We start from the raw sequence: 17,770 nt of genomic DNA, 5'->3' as shown, positions 1-17,770 counted from the left end.
AAGTTCTTCACACATGGGGTCTGGGGTGCAGACATTACAGTGTCCACTATAGGCAGTAAACTGTGATCATTACCATGATGGTAAAATGGCATATTCAATTCACTTTGTAATTTTCTAGCTCTCAAACAGGAATATCCTAATTTAGGATGCTAATATATGGTAGATTAGTTATGGCTAAGGTGGACATTTGGCTTTATATTTTCTTTATTGCTTTTTATCTAGGTGTTAATATTACTTAACCCTAATAATGGCTATATGTCTTGGTTTATTCAGAACAACCCTGTTTTCCTGAGTCTGTACTGTTTAGGCCTGTTGAGATCAATTAACATCTATTTAATTATTTTTAGTATCCTTAACACTCCCAGACATTTCCATTTGGAAGGTAAATTGTACAGCCATTCTACCTAGTATTTCTATTTTTTTTTTTAAAGATTTTATTTATTTACTCATTAGAGACAGAGAAAGAGAGAGGCAGAGACCACAGGCAGAGGGAGAAGGAGGCTCTATGCAGGGAGCCCGACTTGGGACTTGATCCTGGGTCTCCAGGATCACGCCCTGGGCTGAAGGCGGTGCTAAACCGCTGAGCCACCTGTGCTGCCCTAGTATTTCTATTTTTAAAATTTGTTTGCATGTTTATTCTCTAAATGTCTTTCTAGTGAATGGAATACTATATTTACTTTTCTACTTATTTTAAGAGGTAGAAGTGATCCTCTGGATTAACTTTATTTTTGCTTTACTTGACCCTGAAACAAATGCCTTTCATCTTTATCAAATCCTTTGTCAGCAAACTTTAAAATGTTAAATCACGATATATTCCAGAAAGCCTGTGACTGAATTTATTGCGATGTATTATCCACCCCCGTGAAAATTGTATCTATAATGGCTTTTCCCTTGGTGTATTTTATAGCTTAGTCATGAATCTTTCATCTCCTTATTTGCCCTTCTGGTCAGGGACTCAGAGGTGTTTCCCTGATAGAGTTGATCTCTTCTGGAAGGATATACTGACCTGTTCAGATTTGTGTCCTAAGGAAATATGTGTTGCTTTGAAATGGGAAGTTTTTTTTTTTTTTTTAAGGTTTTATTTATTCATAAGAGACAGAGGGAGAGAGAGAAAGGCAGAGACACAGACAGAGGGAGAAGCAGGCTCCATGCAGGGAGCCTGGTGCAGGACTTGATCCTGGGACACCAGGATCACGCCCTGGGCTGAAGGCAGATACCCAACTGCTGAGCCATCAGGCGTCCTGAGATGGGCGGTTTTAAATCTGCCTTTCCAGAAATTTTATGGGAATAAGAAATTTAATTTTACCCAAGGTAGATTTAATAACTTGCAGAACCACTGTGTTCAAAAGGAAAGCTAATTTAAAACTAGTTATGGGTTTCAAAGAATGTCTGGGCACTGAGCAAATGGAGGTACTCACTAACTTTCATAATCTACCAGGAGATAATTGGTTGACACCTTACCCCTTGGCTGCTGCTTCTTTTTCCTAATTGTTTCTTTGCACTCTTACTGTTTCTGGGCGAGTTGTCACCTAAATGTTGTGGTGGGGAGAAGGGTTCACTGGTGGACTCAGTTGTGTTCATCTGTGACCCTTTGGCTAGAAAAGCCAACTGCTGGTTTTCTTTTGATATTCAGCATTACATGGTAGAGGGTATCTTTAATGTCTTTAGTGTGCTGCCAGTCATGTAAAGCTTCTTAATCATGTTTGTTTTCCAGAACAAGAAAACTGTTAAGAAGGTGGTATGACTCTATACCTGATTTTTGTCAACAAATGGGACACTAACACGTCAGTTATTTAAATAATCAAACACCTGGCATTCTACATGTGCTTGCATGGACTTGAGATTATGGAGTCCTACAAAGAGATAACCTAAAATTTAAGCACAGGTAGCAAAATTCAAGAAGATGGCATGTTGTATGAAAGTCTTTTCTTCGGGGGATCCCTGGGTGGCACAGCGGTTTGGCACTTGCCTTTGGCCCAGGGTGCGATCCTGGAGACCCGGGATCGAGTCCCACGTCGGGCTCCTGGTGCATGGAGCCTGCTTCTCCCTCTGCCTATGTCTCTGCCTCTCTCTCTCTCTGTGTGTGACTATCATAAATAAATTAAAAAAAAAAAAAAAAGTCTTTTCTTCTAAGTACCTGTAATATCAATAGCAGTAAGTTTATCTGAAATGTTAACTTAATTTTACTCTGTTACAAGGTTTAGAAAGTAGTAATTTGTATAGTATATACTTTTTTCTGACCTAGTCCAAGCTTGAGCATTGAAGAGCTATTTCAGGGTAGACATAGTTTTTTTTTTTTTTTCTTTTTTATGAAATCAAAGCACCTGGCCACTTTAACATTCACTGAGTTTAATTTATAGCTTTGATGAAGCTGCCTCCTCCTTGCGACTTTCCTTGAGCTTCAGTTTGTGTCATTAGACTGACTTTGAAAGTTAGGAATTGCAACTGATCTTAGATTTTATTTATCATTTGGATGAATGTTGTAAATGGTCATGTGTTTCATGACTGTTCTATGTACCACCTGACCTAAATCATGTGGTCTGTGTGAGATTATTATATAATCCCATAATACTACTTAATAGGAGTGAATTTGAGAAATTTGGTTCTAACTATCGAAAAGCTGATTGTAGTCCCCTCAGAAAGTAAAGAAAGACTGGATTTCTGAATCAAAAGAAACTAGCTTCCATTATTTAATTTTTCCTTTGAAAATAAATGTTTATTGAGTACTATCAATAATAATTCAGTAAATTACTCCATCCATTCACATCAGGCCACTCTTCATTCCAGCGTGGCTCACTGTCTGCCTCCCCAGTACTCCTGTCAATAGCCACAGGGGTGGCGTTCTCACTGTTTCATTTTTGTCTCTCTAGTGATCCTGTCCTCCATCCTACCTCAGCTTCTCACTCTAACCATCCTATCCCGGATGTTATTATCAGTAGTAACTGCAGTCCCTCCCAAATCTCAAGTTAAAGCATCCCAACTCTGACTTCCACCTGGAACCTCTAGTTCACTACTTCTGGTTCCTCCAATCCAACAACATTTTGACCATACTGATTCTGAAAAGTCCTGAATTATACCACCCTGTCACCGTATCTCACTTTCCTGATGACCTTTTCCCCCACTTTTTTACCCAGTTTAAATTCTGTGTCATTATTTGCTTGGGAAAATCCAGTCTCTGCTAAATCCATCCTCTAAACCTGCAATCTTAAGCAGAATGTTGCCAGAGAAAAAGTCATCTTGTCACTTTTAGTCTAAGACTAGTAATCTGAGGGGGCCACTCGTGCCTCCCACCATCCTGCTGTCTGGTCATGGTCCCCTTGACTCCTCCATTTTCCCAGATGACTATGTCATACTCTCCTCAACACTGCCACCCCCCATCCTTTTTACCAATAATCTAGTTTCATATTTTGCCAAGAGGATAGGTGCAGCGAAGAGAGAACTTTGACAAGCTTTCACTGCTGCACCTGCTCACATGCCCTGTCAGGGTGCCTAAATGCTTTCTTCCTGTGCTCTGACTCCTGTCAATCCCTCCACACTAAACCCTTTCCTTCCCATCAAAGACATAGCTCTGGTTCTTCCGCCTCTCCAGTTCATTAATTTTCTCAATCATTTCTTCCTTTCTTACTGACCATTTTTATCAGTCTGCAGATGTTTTTTTATTTCTGGTCTTACAAAATTCCCTTTATGGATCTCCTATTTTTATCCAGCAGTTGTTGCTCCTTTTTTCTCCTTTGCAGCAAAATATCTCCAAATAATTGTTGTTGCTCATTGTCTCCGATCTTTCTTCCCCTGCTCCCTCTTGACCTCCGCTTTTATTCGCTGCTCCTTCCCTCCTATTTTGCTGATACTGCTTATGTCAAGATCACCAGTTATACAGTTTGCAGCCTTCCTCTCACTTGGAATTGGCAGCATACAGCAAAAGTGATTACTCTAACCTCCTAGAAGAGGCTTCCAGGCCAGCACATTCTCTTACTTTTTCTCCAAACTCTGGCTTTTTTTTTTTTTCCCCCAACTTTGCTGATTATATTTGTTCTCACTGCTTGTCTTTTTTTTTTTTTTTTTTTTTTACCGCTTGTCCTTTTAACATTGAATCTTTCCTCTATGCACTCACTTAAATTTGCTTGGCAATTGCATCCAGACCCTTTTTTTTTGGGGGGGGGGGGGGTCTTGATGCTGAAGACTTTCAACTCCTATACCTAACAGTCTATTTCCAAGCTTTGCCTTCATATCTGAAGGCCTCTCAACTATAACATCTCCACAACTGAACTCCTAGTATCTCATCCCAACATGCTTCATGGTTTGCCCTTCCTTAGTTAAGGGCAACTCTCTCCTTTCAGATTGCGTGGCCCAAAAGCCTTTGAGTCATCTTTGGCATTTTTCTCTGATTCATACTCTGTATCCGTTTCATCAGCACATCCTTTTGCTTCTATCTTTAGACTCTATCCAGAGCCTCACAACTTTTCTGCAAGTAGGAGCCCTCATCTCTTACTGGTATTGTAGTATCCTGTAATCAGACTTGCTATGTCCCTTTCGTCTGGTTAGAGACTGTTCAGCAAATACCAGCTAGAGAGATGGAATGCAGTTGAAAAGATGGTGTGATTTTGCTCAATGGCTGCCTGTCTCCCTCACCTACTTGTTCACTTATTCATTGTCATAGTAGAAAGAGCGTTGACGGTGACTTACAAGGCCCTCCTTGCCTGATCTGTGCCACTGCCCAATCCCAATGTCAACTCTTCCAGCTTCATTTCTTATTCTTACTCCAGACCAGGCACTCTGGGCTTCTTACTTTTCCTCTGCTGTAATAAAAAATGCATATACCCAGGACCTTTGCACCTGCTGATCTCTCTGCCCAGAACATCTGTTCCCTCAGATATATGTGCAGTGTACTTTCTTACTTCTTTCAACTCTTTCTGTATATGTCACCTCTCACTGGGGTCTTCCTGGCCCTCCTATTTTAAATCACAGTAGCTCTACTTCCCACTTCTAATTACCTATTTCCTGCTTTAATATTCTCCATAACATGTCATCATCTAATACACTGTATATTTTACTCATTTATTTTGTTTTTGTCTCTTTCCTCTGACTACAATGTAAGTTACTCATGGATAGGATTGCTTTATTTGCTTATTCTTTGCATCTAGAATATGGTTCATACAATATTAAGCACTTTATAAATGTTCAAATAAGTGTATGAATTATTTTAATCTTTTTAGTATCACGATACTTTTGTTACAGACAAGGAATTGAGCCTTACAAAGGCTTGTATTTGTGGAGATAGCACTGAGCACCACATCTGTCTTGGCTCATGGTGCAATCACTGTTTGTGTATGAACTTTATATTGGGTTAATTGCATTATGACGTAGAGGAAGTCCTCATTATTGTGCATTTTACGTGTGTCCTTACCCTCAATTGTTACCTTTTGGGAGAAAATAGATTTTTAACCTATAGTTCATGGCATTGCAGCTTGTTGGAGAGAGTTGTTAAATTAGGCTGATTCCTCAGACCAAATGTGTACTTGAGTAACAGTTCTGAGAAACTCGAGTTTGCTGCCTTCTAGCATCAGAAAAGGCTGTATTTACTGAGATGAAAAATACCTGAGTCTAGGGAACTTGAAGTGACAGGGAATAAATAAGAACAGGGCTCCTGTGGTTAAGGTGGCTCAGGTATTCCAAGGATGTGGATTCCACCAAAGGCAGCAGGAATCTTTTTTTTTTTTTTTTTTTTTTTTCATTTTTTGCTCATGAATTGTTCTTAGTTCAATGGAGTTGTAGATTTTCAGAAATTATCAAGCTGATCTCAGTCAAATAGGGAACTGATGAGTGATAGAGGTCACAATTTCAGAAGGTAGTCGCAGATGGTGCTGAGTATGAATCATGCTTTTAAGTTTTTTGCAGCTGCTTTTAGAGTGCATTCTACAGGATGTGTCTGGCTGGCGTTTCCCCAGCACCTGTCCTATTTGCGGTTCATATTCAAAAGGAATGATTGAGCTGAGAGTGGATGCTGTGCTCCAAGAAGAACTGGTATCCCTCGATCACGGAAGTGAAATATGAATCCCTGAATCTGTCTGCACACTTTTTGTTACCTTGCCAGACTGTGGTCATTATTTATGTCTATCCAGCTCCCTAAAATTAGGAGTTTTCATGAAATGCTGATATTGGCTGAGAGGTGGTGAAATTTGAAATGAGAATTGAACACTAGTAACATGTACCTTGTGGTTTCAATGGAAAGCCTGAAGTGTTTATCAAGCTCTTTTAATTTGAAGAGTCTCAGACTCCAAATTCCATCTTTTCCTTAGTGGGTAGAGCAGAAATCCTTGCTCAGCATTTTGGGCTCGAGCTGTTCTCTGCTGGGCTCTTGGAGTCTCCTGCAGCCATAGAGGTCAGCCAAAGATTTGAACAGAGTATATGCACAGACTTTGGGGTGCCCCGATGTAGTTTGGAATATAGGTGAGGTTTGGTGGGGTGATGTCTGGGGCTGACCACCAAGAAAGAATTCTTGAGATCTTTTTGGTGCAAAATGGTGGTTTTATTAAACACAGGGACAGGATCTATGGGCAGGAAGAGCTGCTGCCCTGGGGTTGTGAGGGGTGGCTGATTATATACTTGGGAGTTAGGGGAGGTAAGGGAAAGGGAGGTTTTCAAAAGAATGTTTGTATGCCAAAGATGACCTACAAGATATCAGAGATCTTGCCATTGCCAAGTTAAGGTGGTTTTTCCCTCTAGTAAAGCATTGATATTAAGATAGATGGGAGTTTCCTTCTGGAAGTTAGGTTGTTAAGAATGCTTTTTCTTGTAAATCACTAAGACATTTTTTTAACTAAGGGAGACTCCTGTCTCTAGGACTATAATCTCTATGCATTATTATTATTATTTTTTACAAGATTTTATTTATTCATGAGAGAGAGAGAAAGGCAGAGACACAGGCAGAGGGAGAAGCAGGCTCCATGCTGGGAGCCCGACGTGGGACTTGATCCTGGGACTCCAGGATTGCGTGCTGGGCCAAAGGCAGGCGCTAAACCACTGAGCTACCCAGGGATCCCCGGTAATGTTCTTCTTTTAGGGATTTGCTCTCTCCATATCCAGCCACTGGCAGCTCTGAACCCCATTCTCTCATACCTGAGCTAATAAAGACTGAGTCTGTCCTGTCTGAATCCTAGCAGTCCTTGTCTCAGAGATTGGAGAGTCCCCTCAGGGGACAAGCTCTGAAAATGTTATACTTAACCACTGTTCTTCCTTCTTTCAAGGGTCGCCCTCTTGGATTTAGGTGTGCTTTTTGGCTCTCCAGTGCCTTTAATTAAGTAGTTCTTTGTTCTATTTTGTCCAGAGTTAATATATGTGGGGAGGTTAGTCTGAAAAAAGCTGTTCATCAGTAAATTTGTAAACCTCAGTAAGTTGATACATAGTTTTCATTGTCATTCAGTTCGGAATACTTTATAATTTCCTTATGATTTCTTCTTTGAGCCGTGGATACTTAGACATATTTAAATTTTTTTTCTAAGATAGGATTTTCTAATTCTCTGTTAGTGACTTCTAGCTTAATTCCATCATGGTCAGGGAATACACCCTGTTAAGATTTTAATCTGTCAAAATATGTGGACATTGGATGTATAGCCCAGTCTGTAGTCAGTGAGTGTCAGTGTTCTGCTTACTTGAAAAGGGTTTGTATTCTTGGCTGTTGGGTGCAGTGTCCTGCGTGTGTCAGCTAGGTCGTATTTGCTAATCCTATTGCAATCTTCTCTACTCCTACCTTTGTATCTTGGTATGCTTTTTTCTGTTACTGAGATTGGTATATTAATATCTTCCACCATATTGGAAATATATTCATTTATCCTTTTAATTCTGTTAATTTTTCCTATTTATTTAGAGCCTGTGTTGTGCATGAGTGTAAATTTAGACTTATGTCCTCCTTTGATTTGCACCCCTTAAAACTATGAATTTTCTCTTTATCTCGGGTGATGCCTTTTCCTCTAAAGTCTACTTTGCTAATCCTGTGCTTGTTTTGGCTAGGGTTTTCATTGTTCGTTATCTTTCTTGTCTCAGTGTTTTCTTTTAAATAGTTGGGTTTTGCTTTCTTTTATCCTAGAATGACAACCTTTCTTTCAGTTGAAACACTGACTACTTCTAGTTAACATATTTGTTTTGTTTGCATTTAAACCAGCCATCATGCTAGTTTTCTATTCCCTTCACCTCTTCTATGCTTTTTTCTTCATCACCATTAATTCCCTGAATTTTCGGTTGTGTTGTGTGTTATTACCACACTCTCGTTTGTCATATTAAGATTATCTTAACCTTCTTTTAGGAAAAGATAGAGTTTTCAACACACCGTTGTGTGAACAAGGAATCGTTGGGTTTGGAATTGGGATTGCAGTCACTGGGGCTACCGCCATTGCAGAAATTCAGTTTGCAGATTATATTTTCCCTGCTTTTGATCAGGTAAGAAGGTTTCATTTTACTATAGTTCAACATGTCTTTCTTCTTCTTTTTTTTTTTTAAAGATTTAATTTATTTGAGAGAGAGTGAGTGAGCACAAGCAGGGGGAGGAGGGGCAGAGGGAGAGGGAGAAGCAGGTTTCCCACTGTGCAGAGAGCCTGATGTAGGGCACATCCCAGGATGCTGGGATCATGACCTGAGCCAAAGGCAGACACTTAGCCTAACCTACTGAGCCACCCAGGTGCCCCTATAACTGAATGTTTCTTAGTTTAAGTCCATGAGGTGTTGATATTTTGCCTCCATTGTCCCACCTCTTATCATGGAGATTTTTTTTTGGTCATCTTTGAGCTAATGCATTATGAGTTACTTTGTTATGGGCATATATTTAAAGATCTAATAAATGGTTAAGGAAATGGATGGAAATAAAGAACTCCTTGTGACCTGTCCTTCCCCACCCCCCCCCCCCTGCCCCCCAGATTGTTAATGAAGCTGCCAAGTATCGCTATCGCTCTGGAGATCTTTTTAATTGTGGAAGCCTCACCATCCGGGCCCCTTGGGGCTGTGTGGGCCACGGGGCTCTTTATCATTCTCAGAGTCCTGAAGCTTTTTTTGCTCACTGCCCAGGAATCAAGGTATCCTCATTTATGTACTTTATTTGATCTGTGTTGGATATTTCCATTTTGGTTCATTCTGTTAACTAATAGGCTTATCCAGAGGAAAGCAAACAGGATTTATGGAATTTATGTGAACTTAATTGTTTATTTTTAGAGAGAGTATTTATTTTAGATCAGCTCTCCAGTTCCCAGGTTTACAGAATATTCTTGTTGAAGTAGCACTGGCTTAACCCTGACATTAATTTCACAGACTTCAGAGAATGAGACAGAGAACATAGTTGGTTTAACTTACCCCTATTTCAAAGATGTTTCTTTCTAATCCAGCTTTCTCATTTAACTGATTCTGGATTAATTTTAATAAACCTACTGTTTAGTACATATTTTACCTCAAAGTCAGAGGGTTAGGACTTTTGCTTCAGTTTAAAAGAAGCCTTTGTTATCCACATGTTTTCCAGTCCAGGTAAGGTAATACTTGATCAAACAATTTTGAAGCACCTCTCTTTTAAAGCCTTATATCTTTTTTAAAAAAATTTTTATTTATTTATGATAGTCACAGAGAGAGAGAGAGAGAGGCAGAGACACAGGCAGAGGGAGAAGCAGGCTCCATGCACCGGGAGCCCGATGTGGGATTCGATCCCGGGTCTCCGGGATCGCGCCCTGGGCCAAAGGCAGGCGCCAAACTGCTGCACTACCCAGGGATCCCGCCTTATATCTTTAAAGCCAGTAATTTTAAGTGTTCCACAATAGCTTAGGTCTTTTGATTAAAAAAAGAAAAAAATGTGGCTTGTTTTGCATATTTTGTGTCTTAATTTTTTACATTATCTTTTCTATTTCTTTTTGCTGAAGAGCTTTCTAGGGATCACAATAGAAATGCCTTTATCTTTCCCAGGGCTGTATATGTGTTGGATAACATGAATTGGTTGTAAACACATGTCTGTCTTATTTTTATTTTTTATACCAGAGCAAAGTCATAAAGTTTTTTTAGTTGAGTAAAGGTTGCATAATTTTTCAATGCAAGCCGGAAGTGATAGGTTCCAACAGAAGCCACATTTGAAGCTACATTTATTTTTGTGCTTAAATTGAACATTGATTCACATTTAAAGTTAATGTTCTTATCCAGCATTTTAAACGATTTTATTTATTTATTTTGAGAGAGAGAAAGAGAAAAAGAACGAATGAACGTAAGCAGGGGAAGTGGCAGGCAGAGGGAGAGGGAGAAACAGATTCCCCACAGAGCAGAGAGCCCCAAAAGAGACTCATCCCAGGCCCTGGGATCATCACTTGAGCTGAAGGCAAACGCTTAACCTTCTGAGCCACCCAAGTGCCCCTTACCCAGTGTTTTTAAGAACAGATTTTCTTTCTTTTAATCTCCTAACTTTTCTCCACTTGCCCCTTTCCCTCTTTTTAATCCCAAATGAAAATAGTACAAAATGCTGAAAATACATGAGGAAAGCAGATGAAGAGAAACTAAAGGAACATAAAGACATTGTGTAGTACAGTAAGCAATGTGTTCAGCAGTCTGTTTTATAGAGAATTGTGAGATTTATTTTTTAAATAAGAATCCTTTAGTTTAAAATAGTATAAAATTAATTTTGAAAGCCAAGCGTAATTTGTTTCAAGGAATCTTAGTTGAGTCTTTGAGATAAAATCAGATTTATTTTAATAATTCTTCCCATGTAACACTGACACTTATGCAGTTATTTAACTGTCATTAAAAACTAGATATAAGTTTGTGATTTGAGGCAAAATGGTGTAGTAAGAGCTTAGGCTTAGGTGTCAGAACTGTGGAAGAATCCCTGGTATAGCAAGCAGTAAAACTTTGGGCAAGTTATTTGATCTCTCTTTTAATCTCTTGTCTCTCTTTCTAAATTGGGGAAAATAATAATAGCATGAGTTGCTATGAAGAGTAATATCCATATAGAGTACTTGGCCCAGGTAACAACATGTGCCAACTGCTTTGATCATCTTCCTCATTGTCAAAGGCCTTCTCAAGATGGTCCTGGAGCCCATCCCTCTCATCTGGAAGTGGGAAGTATCTACACTTTTCTTTTTTTCTTTTTTTTTTTTTTTTAAAGATTTTATTTATTCATGAGAGACACAGAGACAAAGGCAGAGGGAGAAGCAGGCTCCATACAGAGAGCCTGATGTGGGACTTGATCCCTGGTCTTCAGGATCACACCCTGGGCTGAAGGTGGTGCTAAACCACTGAGTCACCAGGTTGCCTCTACACTTTTCTTTTAGCTTTGCAATAACTGAACATTATAGTGCCCAGATCAGAACTCTCAGTGGATGATCCCTATGTTTCATGGGAAAGGAGGGGATTTTGGTATATTAAAATTGGAGAATAATTACATACCCTTTGAAAGTAGCAGTAGAGTATTAGTGGAAAAGATTTTTCTATAGGTGAATATAAGATAGTGACAACTTTGCTTTTTATGTATTTCCTTTTAGTCTGTGTATGCAAATTTAGCTTTTTAAGAGAGGAACAGTATCTTAGTTACCAGAATATGGTGGACATCTGATAAATACTTATTTAACAAATGGAATTTTGGGGGGATGGGGCAATATGTAAAATTTATAATGGTAATTAGGCTAAAAATGATTTCTATAACTAATAACAATTACTGAAATATCAACGCTTCTTATAAATGAGTTTACTGGGCTACAGTTTATACTGAAATTTTTGTTAAAAAAAAAAAAAATCTGTTTTGCAGGTGGTTGTACCCAGAAGCCCTTTCCAGGCCAAGGGACTTCTTTTGTCATGCATAGAGGATAGAAATCCTTGTATATTTTTTGAACCTAAAATACTTTACAGGGCAGCAGGTAAAGGTTTCCTTTATTTTATATTTGTGGATATCTTTATGCATTTTGTTTTGCATAGCTCAAAAAAATGATAACCTTTTTATTTAATAATATTGATTTGTATTTTCCTTGTTTATAGAAGATTCTGATTGGTTTCTTCTGTATTTACTTTGTCTCTCTCTGTTTTTGTTAACTTTAGAGACAATCTAGCTGTTTTAGGTTCTGATTGTGGAGACAAAGGAGCAATGTGAAATGGTAGCAAGAATATAGGGACTATGTTTAGCTACATAGTAGATGCTTAATAAATGTAGGTTGAATGGAAAAGTGAATGAGTGCATTGTACCAAATAATATCAAATATCCTTCTAGCTATAGGTCTTTCTCTGAATTAAGATACATTTGATAGTGAAGGGTGCACTATCAGTGCTGTGGCATCAGGTCAATGCTGGAATGACTGTCTAAGGCAAATGGAGATGTTCAGTCACCCTACCATGAGCTCAGAATCTTAAATCTGGAACCATTCATCTGTGACTGCTTATTTATCACCTATAATGGAAATTTTAAATATCAAACAATTCTGTCTAAAGTACATTTTATTTTGAATATAAAGAACATTGCTTTGGTAAATCATTCTTTTTCTTGAATAGTTAAGCTTAACATTATTTATTATATAATTTACATACAATAAAGTATACAGATATTAAGTGTTCAATTTGATTTTTTTTTTTTGACAGTCTTACACATCTAGGGGAAAAAATGTGAAAAAATCTGGAGCAATTTCATCACTTCAGGAAGCTCCTTCTGCCTCTTTCCTGGCAATTCCTCTTTTTCTCTACCTTAAGCTTAGCCACTTTGATTCTGTCCCTATAGATCAGTTGCACATGTTTTAGGGCTTCATAGAAACAAATCACACCATATATATTCTTTTGTATTTGCCTTCTTTGCTCAACCTAATGTTTTTGAGATTCATTCATGTTGTTGCTTGTTATCAGCAGTTTATGTCCTTTTCATTGCTGAATAATATTTATATTGTATGAATATACTCACGATTTATCCATTCTCTTGTTGATGAACAAATGTCCATCATTGTTTTCAGTTTTTTCCTACTTTGTACAAGGCTGTTAGGGACATTCTTGAACAGGTGCTTTGTGAACATACTGTTTCTTTTCGTTTGAGTAATAAACATCTAGGAATGGAATTGTTGCATCACAAAGTAGGTGCACATTTAACTTGGTAAGAATCTACTGAAGAATTTTTCAAAGCAGTTATACCATTTTATGCTTCCATTGGAATTTTTCAGAATTCCAATGCTCTTAAGTTAAACGTATTTTAAATGGAATGTTTTCATTTTTTAGGAACTCTGTTGTGATCTGTATCTCATAATGGAATTAAAAGTAACATAAGAATTTAAAGTCTTGAGGTGAATAGGAAGACACAGATGGTGTACACCAAGTAGCTCTTTGATTGCTAACTGCTTTAGATATTCTGGGTATTATATTTGTAAGACCAACCAACTGTGCAAGCTTATCAACTAATGCAGATTTTTTTTCAGTACATATTTAATAAATAGAGAGTGAATAAGAAACTTAGAAAAGCAATATCCATTTTGTTGCAAATGTCAAAATCATGATTGGTAAGGGAAATAAATGTGTAATGTTATAGGATTCCACATAAGAGAGTGAGCTTGAGAAATTTGTTGTAGCCTTGGCACTGGGAGAGACTGTGAAAACACTCATCAGGAATGGGGCTCAAAGGTTTTCAGAAGTTTCCCAAGGATTATGTGCCATTTCAAGGACTTTAATTCTGAATTTTTTCTTGACCTCTAGGGGCTCAGTAAAGAACAAAACAGAGGTTCTTTCACAGCTCGAGAGTTTCTCTGCAGAAGAAAGTAGTCTAGGAAAAAAGGGCTAGCCACCAAAACCTTTTATATCCATGTTTTTTCTAGAGTTGATCCCTGAGCCAGCAGCATTAGCCTCCTGGGAGCTTATTAGAAGTGCAAATTGTTCTCTGATTGGAGAAGGACAAACATTATATGGTTTCACTGATATGGGGAATAAAAAAAAATAGTGAAAAGGATTATAGGGGAAAGGAGAGAAAATGAGTGGGAAAAATCAGAGAGGGTGACAAACCATGAGAGAATCCTAACTCTGGGAAACGAACAAGGGGTGGTAGAAGGGGAGATGGGCAGGGGGATGGGGTTACTGAGTGACAGGCACTGAGGGGGGCACTTGACAGGATGAGCATTGGGTGTTATGCTATATGTTGGCAAATCGAACTCCAATAAAAAAATATACAAAAAAAAAAAAAAAGAAATGCAAATTGTTGGGCCTGGTTTCATGACTTGCTGAATTAGAACCTCGGAGTGTGAGACTCAAGGTGTCTCTTAGCAGCCCTCCAGGTGACTTTGACTCCAACTAAATTTTGAGAACCAGTGCTTCATATCAATTCTGAAGCAGTGACTAATGCTGCCTATTTCCATTTATCTTCTTTTATTCTCACTTCCTATATAGAATTCAGGATGCATTTTTGAGTCCGTAATCTGAAATGCTTTGTAGAAGACGTTTCTGTATTAACAATCACATATAGCAGTGAAAAAAGATACTTTAGATTTATCTCAAAGACCACTTAGAAGTGGTGGCAGTGGGAAGACTTTTAGTATCCATAGATAATAATTTAATAGGTTGACGCTTATTCCTGCATCCTTTTTTGAATTTTCAGCATACATTGGGGGAGTATAGAATAGAGTAGACCAAAGGTATGAACCTTTACATTTAGAGTTCTTTTTTTGTTTTGTTTTTTAAAGATTTTATTTATATATTCATGAGAGACACAGAAGCAGAAACATAGACAGAGGGAGAAGCAGGCTCCCCTTGGGCAGCCTCATATGGGACTCAGTCCCAGGACCCCAGGATCACATCCTGAGCCAAATGCAGATGCTCAACCACTGAGCCACCCAGACATCACACATTTTGAGTTTTTTTAAAGGAGTTCACTGATATATTTTAAATACTAGGCTGACAATCCTTTGCAAAAATAATTGAGAGTTGTATTCTTTACATGATAGCCCATTTAGGTTAATAAGTAATCTTAATTAAACAGAACATACTCATATATAAGTAAAGAAAACTTTTGAGTATAATACAATGTTTATAAAATCTATGCATTTAAGTACTTTTATTTACGGAATGACCTCTTCAACATAGATAAATCTGTGAAGTAGAGGATTCTAAAAAGTTAGATATGTTATTTAGGCTAACAGTAAATCCATATATGACTTTAAGAGATGGGAATTGATTTCTCTCTCCCATAAATATCAAGGTACCAGAATCCTTCTGTCTGATTTCTCTGTTGTCTTTGTGACTTTTGCTTCTGGTCCCAGGGGACTGTTCTGCTCCCATCATCACAGAAACATTTCAGCCATGAGGAAAGATGGGGTGGGGAGGGGAAGAGAATTCTCCTTCTCTTAAAGGAATGACTTGGAAATTGCACATATTAAATCTCTGCACATTCCATTGGTCAGAACTTCATCATGGTGCCACCACCCAGTCACAAGGGAGGTTGAAAGAAGTCGTCTTTAGCTTAGTGCCCCCACTAAGTTTTATTGTGCGACAATGGGAGATGGTTATTAACGACTACCAGTATCTGCCACAGTTGCTTGTATGGTTTCTAGAAGAAGGAGGAAAGAGAACTGAGCAATAGTGATTATTTACCCTTTGGACCCATAGTCTATCTCTAAGAATCTATTTCAGAGATAGACTGATAAAAGTCTGAAAAAAAATATTAGTTGCAGCACTATTTATAAGAGCAAGGACTAGAAACAACCTATCTGTCCATCACTAGGGGATTTGGGGTTGCTTGAATAAGCTAAGTTACATATATCTGATGGATTATATTGTAGCTCTTTAAGGAATGAGCAGATCTCTAGATACTGCCCTATCAGTCAAGGTTTGATCAGAGATGCTGCACAGAAGATCTAATGAAGACTATATAGCCATAACATATATCATGATAGAAGCTGATTAGTCTATGAAAATTGTTTCTTCTGTGTCTGGTGCTGTCTGCTGAAATCTATTGGGTTGACTGTCGGGCAGGAAAGATGGACATTAAGTAGGGGATGATCAGGACAAACAAGAACATTGGATTGGAATCCAAGGGACAGTCTGGAACTGATTAACAACTGTCTCTTACTACCTCCAGACCTTAGTGGGGGAAAAGACTGATCATTAAACTGGGCTGGAAGGCTTTACCAGCTTGCCTAAGAAATAGTGAGGGCCTGACTTAGCAGTGAGAGATAGGTTAGCAATTTCTTTTTTTTTTTAAGTTAATTATTTATTTATTTATGATAGGCACGGGGGGGGGGGGGGGGCGGGGCGGGCAGAGACACAGGCAGAGGGAAAAGCAGGCTCCATGCACCGGGAGCCCGATGTGGGACTCAATCCCGGGTCCCCAGGATCGCGCCCTGGACCAAAGGCAGGCGCCAAACCGCTGCGCCACCCAGGGATCCCCAGGTTAGCAATTTCTTAGACTGTATCAACTACTTGGCTTCTAAATGAATTTTGGGGGTGGGGGGAAGAAGAGGGAGGTATTGAGTAAGGATAGGATAAGATTCCCTTGTCTGATGATAATCGAATGGTAGATTAGATACCCTAAAATGAATGGTTGGTATCCATGTGTGTATTTATTTTAGATGTATACTAAATTGCACAGAAAAAAAGAAAATATAATCAAGAAAAAACTCCCTCTGGTTTAACCAGAAATTATAAACCAAGGGAGAATTAGCTGAACGATAAAGCCAAAGAAGTTAGCAGAATATAATTTAGAGAAACAAAGAAAAGGAAAGTATGAGAGAGGTGTTGAATAGGAAGGGACAATGAGAAGGCCTAAATATATTTGAGGAACAGGAGAGTGAATTTTCTAATAATGTTCATTAATAGAATTTTGTTGATGGAGAAGTAATGCCCTGGCATATTATGCCATTGCGCCATTGTAACAAGGTTGGTGTGATAAATAATTTCAGAAAAGTATCATCTGTTACTTTTTCCTCCTGCAGAATCATTAAGGTAATCTGTTATTTCCCCAAATTTGAGTCATGATCTATATATAATTCCCCAGATATTTATAGGATACAAGGTAAAAAATTCCTTAGGAAGCCAAAATAATTTGATACCTATAAAAGTTAACTGGCTAACTCAAGGAATTTTTCAATAATGTATCATTCTATTTACATTATTTCTGTTATTAAATGCTGTTTGAGATTGATTTAATTGTAGAGGCTTTAGCTCAGAGTTGTAGTGCACAGCTCTCTCTCAGTAGCTTTTTACCATCTATTAGTCCCATATTTTCCTGCTAAAACCTATTCTTCCCATGGCCACTGTTCTTACCCCACTCTCTGTTGCTCTAAAGTCCAGTCATCATATCTGACTGGTTTCCGCAGTGGATATGAGGTGCAAACCCAGGTATTCTGAGATTGTGTGTATGAGACAGAGCTGCACTTCCTTTTTTTTTTTTTTTTTTTTAATTTATTCATGAGAGACCCACAGAGAGAGGCAGAGACATAGTCAGAGGACTATGCATGGAACATGCATCTCTCTGCATGGAGCCTGATGTGGGGGACTCGATCTCAGGACCCTGGAATCATGACCTGAGCCAAAGGCAGATGATGCTTAATGACTGAGCCACCCAGGAGCCCCAGAGCTGCACATTCTATGGGTGATTTGCCCAGAATGACATGAGACTGGGGTCTAGTGACAACTTAGTGAATAGTGGTCTTAGTGGTCTTTAGTAGAAGATTGTGGGAAGGAGGGGGAGAAATAAAAATGAAAAGTGAAAATCCTCACCATTTTATTCTTTAGGTTCTTAAAGTTCCTTGAGTTACTTGAGTTACTCTTATTCCTTTGAACTTCCTCTGTGTAGATGGAAGGATCT

General features: G+C 38.5%; 1 protein-coding gene across 5 annotated transcripts in view; it reads left to right on the top strand.

The window, feature by feature from the left end:
- The window catches only part of BCKDHB (branched chain keto acid dehydrogenase E1 subunit beta), a 214,994-nt gene that overhangs the window by 37,295 nt on the left and 159,929 nt on the right, over positions 1 to 17,770 (top strand). For 4 of the 5 annotated variants that reach the window (XR_012033926.1, XR_012033925.1, XM_072832252.1 and 1 more), the window contains exons 4-6: positions 8,300 to 8,433; positions 8,907 to 9,062; positions 11,759 to 11,867. Coding sequence is in view for 3 of the 5 variants with exons in the window: in XM_072832252.1 (XP_072688353.1) it covers positions 8,300 to 8,433; positions 8,907 to 9,062; positions 11,759 to 11,867 (399 nt within the window). In the remaining 2 variants the exon portion in view is untranslated. The remainder of the gene's footprint in view (positions 1 to 8,299; positions 8,434 to 8,906; positions 9,063 to 11,758; positions 11,868 to 17,770) is intronic. The other variant, XM_072832254.1, reaches the window with a different exon arrangement.

The sequence above is a fragment of the Canis lupus genome, chromosome 7, assembly GCF_048164855.1.
Source record: "Canis lupus baileyi chromosome 7, mCanLup2.hap1, whole genome shotgun sequence".
In the NCBI taxonomy this organism is placed as follows: Eukaryota; Metazoa; Chordata; class Mammalia; order Carnivora; family Canidae; genus Canis; species Canis lupus.
Note: the sequence above shows the minus strand (reverse complement) of the source record. Positions and strands in the feature narration are given on the sequence as shown.